Source organism: Neodiprion fabricii, chromosome 5, assembly GCF_021155785.1.
Source record: "Neodiprion fabricii isolate iyNeoFabr1 chromosome 5, iyNeoFabr1.1, whole genome shotgun sequence".
Lineage (NCBI taxonomy): Eukaryota > Metazoa > Arthropoda > Insecta > Hymenoptera > Diprionidae > Neodiprion > Neodiprion fabricii.
Window position 1 is genome coordinate 20828526 of NC_060243.1, and position 14577 is coordinate 20843102.

Here is a 14577-nt window from a genome sequence, read left to right on the forward strand (position 1 = left end):
TGAGAAACTCGCATCCGCTGTCAAAGAGTTTCTTGAACGGCATCATACGGTCCACTATCTTCTTTCGTTCTGGGTATTGCGTTGTTTCCCAACCGAATGACACCTCCTCCTCGTTAAACCGGTCTATCTTCTCCATTGCCGCAATCAGCTTGTTCTCTAGATTCTGCGCTTTCTTCTGATAACGGTGAATGTCCTCTATATCATTCCAGTACTGCAGCTCTTCAGCCTGTTTGGCATACTGCGCCAGTTCGTCAGTGAATTTCTGATACCGAGCTGTAAAACGAACGCATTTTAACCGCAAATTGAAACCCAGAGCAGCAGTGCCCACTCACCTTTCAAAGTTTCCTGGAACTCTACGATCTTCAACTCTACCATCGCCTTGTGATCCTCGAATATGATGGGCATCGTGTGGTACCAATGAAACGTCTTGTTGTTATTTTGTATTTCATCATTGGTGAGGATCCAGTAATCCGATAGAAACAATATGTACTCGATTATTTCATGCAGCTTGGCCTCCACCTGAACTATCGTGACTTCTTCAGCCCTGAGCATAAATTCTTTCAATTCCATCAGAGCGGATGTGTTGGCCGGCTGACTCAGGCCCCGATCCGCGATCGCCTGCTGCGCCTGGTTCACCCTAGAGCCCAAAATGAAATTGGCAAGAGTTCAGTTTACCACCTTGCTACTACTCACGATGTACAAATAGCCTGGTAGTCTCTGACCATCCGGTTTATCAGTGCGTTCTTGAATGCATTCACGTTCCCGTTTATGATGTTAAGGCATTCCTTTCTCGAGATTTCAAAAAGCCCCATGAATATCGTCGGCTCATTGGCAGCCGTGATGTTGAACGCCAGCTTGTGATACTTTGCTATCAGCTCAGCGTAGTCAGTGAAGGTTTTCGTTTCATCGTTAAGAAAGGCGTTGACCTGCTCTGATTCCTTGTCGTTGAAGAGGTGCTCGTACCTGAGAACCCAGAGGCTCATTACATACTGAAAAACTTCGTCCAGGTGGAGCAAGTGCCGCACTTTTCAAAGTCCGCCAATCTCGTCTGAGGCTCTACTCGCTGCTTCTCGATCAGGGCTGAAATTTGCTTCTTGTAGACGGCAACTTGCACGGGTGATACTTTCGGCTGCAAAGGTAATGTGCACTTTTTACACATCTTTCAATTTTGTAATTTACCGCGTGAGAAAACTTAATCCTGAACCTTCAAGAAGGCGGGTGGTCCGCTCCAGTCCAAGTACAGTTGTGTTTCCAGTCGCGGAAAGCCTGATACCGCTTGCAACATTGCGTCCAGCAAGCTCGAAAGAACCTCGACGAAATACTTGCAAGGTGGATCAAATACACATTCCCTGTTCTTGATTGTCACTCGCAAAACAAAACCGGGATTCCGGTACTGCAATGCACGCATGACAAACTTGATTAAGACATTTTCTAGATGATGATACATGCGGATTTCTGGCACCTACACCAATTCCAAAAATGTAATTCATGTACTGGGACATTGTCTGTCTACAGATAGCCAGCAGTTGGGATTCCATGAATTTATAAACGCAGTCGTAGAACCTTTTAAATTTCTTCCTCTGGAGCGGACTTGGCACGATGTGCTTTCTGTCATTCTTCAGGGTGATATGGAAGTAAAATTCAAATTTGAATACATCATGACGAAACTTTGACTTAATTCATCAATACTGAAATCCACGTACCATCAGAAATATATTCTGTATATCGCTAAACCAACTGTACTTTAGGTAATCTCTGGACCTCTCTATCTGCTGCGTCAGCAGCGTTTGGAAGGCGATCAAGTCCCAGCTCTTCTGCTGTCCCTCGATCACACTGATGTCGATCAAATGGAAGTCCCTGCCAGTGGGAAAGTCGGTAAATCGATAGATTTTGGTAAGTTGTTGCAGTGGCTGAAGGATACTTACACGTAACAGTGAATCCAGACCTCGAGCATTTGGCGAACGCAAGTATGTATCAGGTACAAGTCTCTTTCGATGACCAATTGGTGTTTGTGGTACTGCTCAATATAATTTTCCGGCATCTCGATTTGTTCCTTAAATACAAATTACCAATGGAATAACGGTAAACAAAAAATAGTTTTGAAACAAACCTTTTCATCCTGGGATCCTTCTCGATCATGAAAATCCTTGAGGACAAATTCGACGATCGATCTCTTTACAGCTAAAAGAAAATCGTCCTTGATTTCCTTGACCAACTTATCCCGCACCTCGTATCCCCAAAGTGTCTTTGGCACTAGTAACGATATGTTGTCTAGTATTTTACTCTCCAGAGGAGCGACATGTATAGCGTCAACACCGTTTCGTATGTAGTAGTAATATCTGTTCACTTCCCTGTCCCCCTTCAAGTCTACGTCAATTCTCGGCAAATCCGGCTTGACAACCGTACCGACGAAATACCTCCTGAATTCTTCCCTCGATACCCTCTGTTTAGCTGCTGACAAGTCATCTCTAGTAATAATTACACGTCTACGTCTTTTTTTCACCCCATGAATCGATTTCGCAGAGGGAGGTAAACCAGTTCCACATTCCTGAAACAAATAACAGTTTTGAAAAACCGTTTCCTTGTACTTTCAACTGTATGTGGAAATTATTCATACCCTAAGATGAGTATTTGGTGCAGTACAAGACTGAGAATTTGCATTCTCGCTACCATCGCCAAGCATGACGGGTCCAGGATAAAGTGCAAATTATTTTTAAGGTCAATTAATGTGATTGACGAAAGACGCTGTTACTGTCTTTTCGCCGTTTCACCGCTACGTCAACACAACGTTTTATTTTCCTGGATTACTACAAATTACAAGTTTTTACATTTTTGGCCTTTCAAACGCAAACAGTAATCGCGCAATTGCTTGACAGCTTGCGAGTTGGCCTACAACAACGAATCGGTGGCGCTTTCTGTTCAATGAAAGGTCAAGTACTCCACGAGTTCATTTGCGGACAGCCGATATTCGCTACAATTTCTGCAGCGCACTGAACACCGTATCAAGGTTTGAATGCTGAGTCACTACGTTACCAGCCGTCAGTACCGCGCTTTACAAATTTTCTATAAGGTGACGCCACTAAATACGTGAACTCTGTGTACGACCAAATTCCCGATTACGCTTTTACCGAGGTAACAAGCAAAGTGAAGAAAGAACATGATTTGCCGCATATGTTGAACGAAGACTTGTATTTCGTTTAATTTTTTTCCCGACGAAACATACGTATATTATTAATTTTTTTATTCCTTTCAGAATACATTATATTACACATATGTGTTATACATACGTCATCATACATGCATTGCACTGTCGATGTCACATTTCTTATTCTCTATATATCACATTTCATAACTCTGTTCATGTATTTTTCGTTTTTCATCTCTTTTCTTTAAGCATTTTCTTTTCCTGTTTTACGAGTTGTTATCATTATTTTTTTTTTTTATAAAATAGCATAACGTTATTTAGCATGTGCACATACGTACACATATGTATTACTTGTATAATATACTTTCAAATTTTATTCCTTCTTGTTATATAATACATATTTATAAGTATACTATGGTAGTTTTTTTCAATTATTATTGTTATTTCTATGGTTAACGTCGATCATATGGTGTGGGTATTTGTACGCTGCAGCTCGTACATAATATACGGCATAATATAAGGAGGATGGTAATCAACTGACTTTCTTCTTTATTTCACATTAAGCGAATTATACGCTCGTAATCTTGATCATCATAATATGTTATACCGATGTATCATACATATGTATGTCATGGATATTTTGTCGAATGATAAATTAATAATTAATGAAAACAAGAAGAATCATAAAGAGACAAGAAGTAAAGCGAGTAGCAAAAAATTAAAATACACTATTACGTCACAGAGATACAAAAATGTTTCTTTTTCTTCGCAAATCTATGACACAGCATACATAGGCATACAAACAACTAGACTGTCATCGTAACATGTTCATGTATTGTACAATAGTTAGTAATAATTCTATATGATACGCTTTCATAATAGGACGGGTGGTTTCTGCGTACTTAAGAGCACCCTGTTAAACTTTCAGCTCCGCAGTTTCTGTTTTGTTTCACACCTTCTTACATTGCACATAATTTCAAAAAATTATCATTTCTGTCGCGTTTCTAATGATATAGGACGTATTCAGTAAATAGTTACACGGACGTTTGCTGCCTAATCAACGTCATTTAGACGTTGTATCTCGCTTTTCTGGTTATGGCTGTAATTCGACGCCTGAAAAGTGTCTAATTTTGGACGCACTTCAGACGTCTTAAGCATATCGACGCCTAAATTACGCCTAAGAGACGCTCATCGAAAAAATGACTGAGAACAACTCCTAAAGGTCAGACGTTTAGAAATAAGACGACTCACTATCGGATATCTTTACAAACAAGACTACAAACCACGAATTTTTTGGACGTCTTTGCGTTGGTTGTCTGGGGTAGCTGTACAAATTACACGTAATATCCGTTGTACATATACAATTATGTGCGCATGCGCGCGGCTGAAGTCGTACAGAAACTTTACGAATTTAATGATATTATAGATACAATTACGGTTAAGACATTTTTTGTGAAAAGGATAGTTATGTTTACCTAAGATAAATACCTATAAGTTTAAAGTCTACATTGTTACATCTCTCCATATTTCACAGTTCAATGCAATATATTACACAGATATAGGTATACGGAACATTGACTGCAATATTCTTTCAATTACATACTGATTACCAATTATGTTTTATACGGTAATGAAACTTTATTGAATTTCGTATTTCTTTTTTTTTTTCAAATTCAAATATATTCTCTGCAGCCTCACGCACGGATCCAAACATTTATATTATACAGGCACTTTAATAGCTATTAGATATATTATGTACATAAATTTGTACATACAAGGTGCCCCATTTCGAATTAGCCATTGAAATAGTTCGGTACTAAAGAAGACGTAAATAAATTGTTCGGATCAAAATTGAAAAATTTCGAGGGAACTGCCAAAAATAAGTATTCGAAAAATCAAGCTTTACGCTAGAAAATCGTAACGTAATATTTACTGGTTCAAGAAGAGTTGAAATGTTGAAATTTGAAAATATTCGACTGTTTTGATGAAAACCTTCGATTATGAGAGGGTAGAAAAGAAATATTTTGTTCAAACACAAAACCATTTGATATTTCTTCTACGTCGCGTACCTTGCAAAATATCTTGACGCGTTTTTTAATATAGGACACCCGGTAAATGAATAGGATAGGAGATTTTTCGTACAATTATATACATATATAGTAGATATTACATGGATATTCGATCGTAAAAACGTTGATATAGTAGATATTAGGTATTATTATATTACATACTATCTATTATTACATATATATAATATACGTATAGCACAGGTATAATTGCATAATACATCCGTTTATGCGTACACAAATATGTATACATATAAACAAATGTACGTATACCCAAATATATATATATATATATAGTCTAGGGTAGTCCTTGAAAAGGTCATTTTTGAATTTCGACCGGCTCGCCCCCGAAATCGGCTCCAGATAATTAAAAAATAATTGACTATCTTTTACAGATTTTTATCTCAACTTTAAGCCGTGTCTCAAAAAGGGTGGATTCCATTCAACCCTTTCAGGGGCACATCAAATCTACTAAACGGATTTAGTTTGAACTGGGTATGGGGGGGGGGGTTTCTTCGGTCACTGATTACAAATCTGAACTTGATATTACGAAATTCAAAATGGTGGACCTAATATGGTAATATCAAGTGACTTTTGGGGTTTGGTCCACCATATTGGATCTGCCGCTTTGAATTGTCAAATTTTAAGTTCAGATTCGTAATCAGCGACCCAAAATATCCCCGTATACCAAACTTCATCTAAGTCCGTTCGGTCGATTTCATGTGCCCCTGAAATGGTTGAATGGGGAAATCCACCCTCTTGGGGGCACGAGTTAAAGTTGAGATAAGAATCTGAAAAAATTAAGAAATTATTTCTTAATTATGTGGTGCCGATTTGTGGGGCGACCCGGTTGAAATTGAAAAATAAACTTCTCAAAGACCACCCTAATATATACACACATATACACGGTGTATACATTTTAACACATAGTAAATTAACAGATAACTATAATTATCGCTAGTCGGGCTTGTCTTAAATTTTTTTGTCTCCTTCATTCGATTACTTCTCTTTATATATTATCATTCGCCAAAGTTTCCGGAAGTTGGGAATTTTTATACACATCATAAGCTATCATGACTACTTATTTTGTTCACTTGAAAAACCTCAGATACATCTTATACACAGTGTATCCTTGTGTTTATATGGTATTAAAACAAGGCCGCTATACGTATTTTACATATATTATAAGTGTACAATCATTTATTACTTATAACTTGAAAAAATCACATAACGTTATACGATATATATATATACATATATGTATGTATGTATTATATATATTATATATATAATATAGGTATTTGATATTCAAGGTAACACAGCTACGCATATAAATTTATTTTATATCCTATACGTAGATATACAATATTATATATAATGTAGGTACATGTATAATAGCGAGAAAACAGAGAATAGAGAGAAACAGAGGAAAATTGTAAATTTGATTCCTACGCGTAAATAAGAGTTGGTACATATACCTATAAACATATACACAGATATACGTATTTCTGTTTAAACATACATTTAATATCCAAGTAGTAACGAAAGTCATTGCGCATAATTATAAATGTACGGTGTACATGTATTACTATATTGTATTAGGATGTAGGTAAAACGAAGCTGCTTATGCTGTCTGAAATTTAATAGAAATGGTGAATCATTAGTAATATCTGGGAGTTGGAGAGTCCCCCGTCACTCTCCAACTTCCAAATATTATTATGACTAACGAAGCTGCTTAATTACCACACGTACGTGGTATACAGGTTATAATATTTTAATATACATATATTTCGGTAAATAATGCGTATCATGTTATACGAATATATTGTGCATTCGATATTTTATAATACGTACAATGTACACACACGTAGCTGTATGCGTTTAGGATAAGTAGATATAAATTATACCCAAACAATGCGAGGGCGTTATAAAGACATCTATTTATCGGACGTCTTGATTACGCGAGCGGATAAAATTTCATGAATCGTCTTTCGTACACTTTCAAAATTACTCCATGCGGAATTTTTTATTCTTCTAGTAACGATTTTTTTTTTTTTTTTTTAGTGTCTTCACGTTTTCGAATTCACCACCGTCGTCTTCAAGACTACTCGTAAAGTTTTTTAATACGTCTGTAACGCCGAAACGCCAGTTGCCTGGGTAGGTAGATATAGGTATAGGTATACACGCGTTTAATCGTTATATAATTGTACACATCGTGTGATTTATTATATGTGTATATATATATATATATACGGCTACCTCTCACTATTATGTCTTCCTTTACTTTTTACTTACGTATATATATATATATAATATATATATATATACACTTCTTCAAAATATATTACTTTATATATATATATATATAATAGGTACAAAATCTTACACATCAACGTGCATTATTATACAATTATTGATTATACATGCTATACAAATATATTATATAGTATGTATAATCAATATTTGCATTATTATATATTAATTTTTTTTTTCTCTTCAATAACACATTCTTCTACTTAGATATCAATGCATAATATAAATCGTGAAAATTGATATGTCTTTGTAAGTTTGTGATCACATGAATATTAATTAATTGATAAACTAATGATGATGATATTAATATGCCGATCTGTCAACAGCAACAGGCAAGTGATCGTAATGAATCGTGACAATATATTATCAATATTCCATGATCGTTAACATGTGTAGAGTATTACTACAGTGATATTGTGTTTAATTATTTTGAAAATAGTTTCATTTTTCAAATTTCTTCGTTATTATTGTTGTTATTATTACTACCGTCTGGTCATTTGTTATCGTTTTATTACTACATCGCGTATACATGGTTACGTTATACATATTGTTGTTATTATATTTTAATTATTATAATCGTTATTGCGGTCGTGATTTTATTATCGCTGAAATGTATATCGTGGATTGGTATTGCAAAAAGGAATTTTCGCCCAAGACTTCTTTTCAGACAAGCTGTGACTGCATGATCAGAAAAATAAGGAACCAAAGTAAATAAATGATGTTTAAGATTGAATTATAAAATTTCGTTTTCGGTTTCTCTTCTTATTTTTTTCTTTTTCTTTTTTTATCAGCTCCTTGCGCGTAGTGAACAATCTTACATGACGATGAGCGGATTCCACGCCCGCGGCGAAAAATTATAGATGTAACCAGATAATAAATTGGTTATATATATACATACATATATATATATATATATATATATATATATGTACTTTCTAAATGACGTAATATTTAGCACATAGAAACATGTAGCCGGTAAGTTTATGACGATGCGCGATCGCGTAGTATAAGAATTTTAGAAAATCGCATAAAAGAAAAGTTTTTTTCTTTTTATTAGTTTGTTCCATGTATTACTTCCCTTTAATCTTACCGATTCATCGGCATTTACTTTTACATTACGCGCATCGATGTACATTACATACACACCGAAGAGAATTGATAGAAATAAAAAAAAACACGGATGTCTTACACGTAATCGCAACAGCGTTAACAGTGCTTCCGTAATTGAGACACGCCGCTTGATTACACGGTTCAATGAATACCAATATTATATTTACTCACGCAACGTTTTTGATTCCGTCAATATTGCAATTAGACGCATGATCCGCGTTACGGACAAAAGGAAATAGAAAGAATTTTTTTACATTGCATTGAACGTACACGATACTGCATTTTTTTCTACCACCTGGGCCTTTGTTTTCAGTTCATCGAACTGATAGACCAAAAAAAAAAAACACCAAGATAAAACAACAATCATTTTGCAAGCGTGCAAATGAACAATGGCTCAATTCATCGAGTGAAAATAAAAAAAGAAAGATGCAACGATTAAATATGAGCAGACCTGTGAAAAAAATGTTTCGTTTTATAATTTTTAATATCCTGCTTTTCTGGTTTTATGTTACTGCACGTTACGGATATTTCGAAGAACAAGAAATCTGGACAAATATTTCTCATCAGTTGATGCTTTACATAAAACTTGAGTTATTTACAGTCGTTTTTTCTATGTACAAGTGCAGTGAAATAAAAAACAAATCACGCCGTATATCTTCTGTATTAAATAACTCAAGTATGATAGTAAAGATGCAAAAAAGATATGTGTTATACCGTACATACACGATTCTTGAAGAGGAAGACCAAAAATAGATTGAACAAATATCATCATTTCGATTTTAACGTACAACATGAACTGCGATACACGTGAAACAGATAAAGATATACATATGCACACAAAAAAAATATATATATATACATACATGCACATAGATATATCGACATAAATATTGTGCAGTGTATGTATGCAATATACATATAATACAACACACATTACATGTATGCATAACTTGTTATCTTACGTAATACGTAATTATTATTAAATAATTAAAAGGGTAAACTCGCGACGAACATTGTCTCTATGAGTGGCGGGGCAGGAACAAGATCCTCAAGTTTTAGGTAAAAAATCCTCTGCAAGCCCTGCACCGAGAGGCTTCTAAGCTCCGGCAATTTTCCTAAAAGACGCGAAAAGTAATGGGCCTTACGCTGGGCCTCTGCGTTATACGTAACGTGATCCCTTAGCGAGGCTATTATTTTCATCTGCAACTGTTCCACCTTGTGCGGCTCTTTCAGACCGTGTCTCTCTGCAAAGAAAACGGTAACCCAAATTAATTTCTTCCTCTTCTCTCCTGTGTCACTACAATTTCGGCGAATGAGAAAATTTGCGGTCAATGTATGTTGTACGAGTTCGGGTTCGGTTATGGCACTCGGAGAAACCTGCAAGCATGCAGACGACGTGTTCCGTGTTTCGATTCAGCGGTTATTACGATCTGTGCCACATGATTTTCAGGTGTACACTGCCAGACACATGAGCATATGGGATCATCGAGTGCCACTCAAGTTGGGCGAGTCGGCACGCGATGTGGTCTCGAATAAAGTATGGATAAGGCTAGTCAGTCAGTCAGTCAGTCAATCAATCTGCCATCCAGGCTGTCCGCGCGGTTGTTTTGTTGCTCGAGGAGTATCGAGACTTCTCGTTCTTAAACTCACCGGTGACGAGCGTCAGAGCGCAGAGGCAAGAAAATGCGCTGATATCGACGTCGAGACTGTGGAGACCTTGGCAGAAGTCGAGAATACCGTGGAGCCAGTCGCCGAAGCTCCTCTGGCACTGGGCTCTGGCCAAAACAACGCCATTGCAAAAGGTCAGCTGGGTCGCGTCCGATTTCGTCCTGTAGGCAAGCCGCAGAACGAAAAGCTCCAGGCTTGCTGACTGGAACAGCAACTCCTGCACAAGGAAACCGTAATTACAGTCCTACATCGCGTGTGCCTCCATGAGGGTGAAACGCCTTCGATACCCCAGTCGGAAGCCTCTGCGTGCAGCTCGCACTCTTACTCATACGTTTTTCCATTTTTTACTTCCTTATTTCGAGCATCGGATATCACCACCCTGTCTCCGTTGCTTGAACGCGACCTTTTATAGAATTCAGGGGGGCTATTGATCCTCCTTACAGCGCTTCGGGCTGCTTTACCAATTTACTACGAGCTAATGGCTTCTCTGCGCCAACGCTTCATCAACAATTGAGATTTCTAACCTGTTTGGAACTTTAGTTTACTAGGATTTCACTGTTTCGTGGTCAAATTTGTCATCAGTGACCCTGATAAATTGTAAGAAATATCTGCCTGTGAAAACTACTTCAGATTCGACCCCTGTTCTGCAAGGTTCGAAGACTTCCGATCACCTGGTGACCATTACTCATCTTACACCCGACAGTGATAGAACAATGATCACCTGCTGACCATAATTAACTCAACTGATAGTAGTTGAAAGATGACTGACCACAGGATAATCATCAAAAACATGTCATTCATACCCATGCACCATAGGATTGGACACCCTCTTGAGACCATCACTTGGCTGATCGCAGAAAGGTAACACTAGTTACTTGATATAAGCACTGCTGATCTCTTTAAGCTCTCTTAAGGTCATAGTGTCGGTTCAAGAATAATTACACACTTTTGTTTCTACTCCCATACGAAAATTGACCTTGAGGGTTGAAACAACACGTGGTGTATGATCTCACCTGATCTTCCCTGGCGAGTTCCGTGAATCCTGGTATTTTGTCAGCAAAATTACGTATGACGTCAACAGAGGTGGTAAGTAGTCCATAGAACTGTTGAATTTTCTCAGCTTCTGTAACCGGAAGTTCAGCCGGTCCCGGCTCGCGGTACTGGGAGTAGTCTAGGTTGGAAAGATCCGGGGTTGTGTCGAGGTGTGCCCTGACCAGGGCTGTGATCATGGAGACGGGCGGACTAGGGGGCGATTCCTGGGGCGACTTAGGTTTCGAGGGAAGCCGACCGCGCCGGCCCTTGAGGTCGTCTGTCCTGACGACCTGCGGATCGGAGATTGCGGTGAGCGAAACCTGTCGAGCGAAAAATGGCGGCGGATCGCTTACCTCCTTAACCATCCCAACCATCAGGCACTTTTGGAATCTGCAAAACTGGCACCGATTCCGCCGGCGCTTATCCACCGGACAGGCCTTCTCAGCCAGGCACACGTACTTCGAACCCTTCTGCACCGTCCGCTTGAAGAAACCCTTGCACCCCTCGCATGTTCGCACCCCGTAGTGTTGACAGGCTGCCGTGTCGCCACAGACTGCGCACAGCTGACTTGGACTCGGTGGGGCCCGTTCACCTGTACCCGGTGAGGCTGATCCCACGGATCCCGAACCCCCTCGTGGCTTTGGTGACTCGTTACTGCTGCTTGGATACAGAACCATTGATTAATCGTCGTTTTTATCAAGAACACACATCGTTCAGGGAAAAAAGCTTTCCTCATCACAACCTTGATATTTTACTTATGAAGAATGCTGACTAGGTCCGGAACAAACAAAACCATGGATTCCAAAATCGTGGACGCCTGGATAAATCTTGGCAATACTCGAACGTTGGTTACACTTTTCGAAAAAGTTGCCTGACAGTAACGTTGTCGGGATTTGGTGTCGACACCAAGTCTAAAAGCTCTAGCAAGTCTCTGTCGGATCCAGGAATCATTGCTAGTACCAATAAATACCGACGTTTTACGTACCTAGTGGACTCTGACCGCTGTAGAGGAAGTGCCGCTCGTCCTTGCCTGGGTGTGACAGTGGCCGCAGTGTGAAGGTCGATAGGAACGGTCGAAGGCGGAGGCACGGGGGTTGTGGCAGGCGAACTGTACACCATGGGCATGGGTGAGTACTGAGACTCCTGGGGAACGGGGGTCGGAGTTGGAGGCGGTTCTGGTTGGTAGTAGGCCTGATGGTGGTGATGGTGGCTGTAGGTGACGGCGGCCTGGTACTCGGGGTATGGGCCGGTGGGGTAGACCTGACTGCTGTAGCAATCCTCGTCCATCTTGATCCCCAGGCCCTGGAGCTCCTGCCTCGTGTATCGCTGGACGGTGTAGGTCTCCTGGAAGCTGGGAAGCGGGGTTGGACTGAAACCGATAAAGGAATTGGGCTCTTCACGGGTTTCGATTCCGCGCCCATTTCGCCCGTTGCTATCTTCCACTCATACTGACCTCAGCGAGTCCGCCTGCACGTCGCCCGGTATCAGCTGGGGGTGCGAATTCGCGCTGTGTGACTCCGTCGAGACCGTTCCCTGGTGCGTCTGGCTGCCCAAACTTAGTTCCGGGAACGGGTCAAGATCTTCTGACAAATTACCGCCCTCTATTGGGTCCGCGTATGGCGCCGTTAGGAGATCCGCGAAACTGCTACATCCGAAGGGGCTCTGTAATATTTGAATACTTTCTTTCTCTCGTTCACCATCATGACCACTTGATCTCGGTACTTCAGCAGTTCAACATTGGAGGGAAAATTATATATACAGCTACGGTATAGATCGAGTGATACTTTCGACGAACCTCGAAAGTTGAGTCAGGTTGAGTTATGTGAGGCACATTAATTCACGAAAAGGAGATGTTATAATCGTCCAGTAAAAGTGGACAAAAATTAGTAATAAATGTTGATAATAAATAAAACGTCTACGATCACTGAGCGGTGCGTTACGCAAGGAAGGTTTCAAAGCTGCACGCCTGATTTTTTTAACTGGTGTTCAAAATAATTTAAATTCGTGTATAAACTATTATCACGATTATCATTAACAATTAAGTGTGATCGCGAGACCGAAATTTTCTCTCTGAAGATTAATAGCTCTTAAAGAATACTACTTTCTTAATTTCAAGTTGACGCCTCTGTGCAGCGACTGATTTTGTATCCCATTTTAATGAGTTCGAATATGCTCAGTATCGACATCCCAACTCTAGGGAATAAATTTATTTCGGACAGTAAATTAACGTCATGCAATCGGTGCGCGTGATATTTCTCAATCTGACCGTCCGAATATTATCGCCTATATCAAATTGGTGAAATCGAGCATTGCCGATGTTCAACGTCCCACGTTTCTCCTTGACGCTTGGATACGATGGCAGACTGAATCGATGATCGGTATCGAAACGGATGATGATGATCACGGTTGCGACGAACACCTTTCGGTGTCAAGGATACGTCGGTTAAACAGAATAAATTCGAAAATCTGGTTTAATCGACAATCTTCTTTAAAAAGTAGCTAAGTGCTAAATTTCGAATTCTTAGATGTGTGCAGTTGGTAGTGGATAAGACTTTTTCAAATCCAAAGATATCAACAGTAAAGGTTTTTACTTGAATTCAACATGGGTTTACACTGATTCTCTTGTAGCAACGAAAACTTTCATAGTAAGTATAATCTGACTATCGGGCTTGTGAAATAATAAAACCCCTTTTTCAGTAATAGTAAAATTCTAGCCACTGCATAAAACTTAGGTTACTCATATTTTCGATAGTTCTATCAGAAAAAAAACTGCTAACTTTGCACAAAATATTTTGGTTTTTAACGTTACTAACATAACAATCAGCTGTAATTGGTATTCCAATGACGAGAGAATAAACAAAATTTGTACAGAAGTGTAAGGAAAACATTTTGAAAAATGTATCGATAATGGGTGCAAGAATATTTCTCTTCACAATTGTTTCAGAAAAAGGCCGAGGAATGTGTGTGAATTGTTTGTTTACTAAATTCCTGAAATCCCCCGAGAATCACGAATAAGTCAGTAAAAATTGTGTGAAAATTTGGTTCCAGAAATAAGAATATTGGAAGCAGTGAAATGAAACAGATTTTCAGGAGTTCGAATGCCTAAGACACCGCACATATGTAACCCAACATATGTAACCTAATTACAGCGCAGGTTTGTGAATTGAATTTCATAATCCGAGGTTGTTCAGAGGTGTTATTTAGCGAAAAAGGTGTTTTCCCCATAAAGTAGCACCGAGCAAC

At 39.0% G+C, this 14577-nt stretch overlaps 1 protein-coding gene across 3 annotated transcripts in view; it reads right to left on the minus strand.

The window, feature by feature from the left end:
- Nucleotides 1–3388: 3388 nt before the first annotated feature.
- The window catches only part of LOC124182550 (nuclear receptor subfamily 4 group A member 2), a 42597-nt gene continuing 31408 nt past the window's right edge, over nucleotides 3389–14577 (minus strand). For 2 of the 3 annotated variants that reach the window (XM_046569981.1, XM_046569979.1), the window contains exons 3-8: nucleotides 12788–12996; nucleotides 12320–12703; nucleotides 11688–11991; nucleotides 11316–11624; nucleotides 10285–10519; nucleotides 3389–9878 (exon numbers count right to left, since the gene is read on the minus strand). In XM_046569981.1, coding sequence (XP_046425937.1) covers nucleotides 9622–9878; nucleotides 10285–10519; nucleotides 11316–11624; nucleotides 11688–11991; nucleotides 12320–12703; nucleotides 12788–12996 — 1698 coding nt within the window. In that variant the 3' untranslated portion in view covers nucleotides 3389–9621. The remainder of the gene's footprint in view (nucleotides 9879–10284; nucleotides 10520–11315; nucleotides 11625–11687; nucleotides 11992–12319; nucleotides 12704–12787; nucleotides 12997–14577) is intronic. The other variant, XM_046569980.1, reaches the window with a different exon arrangement.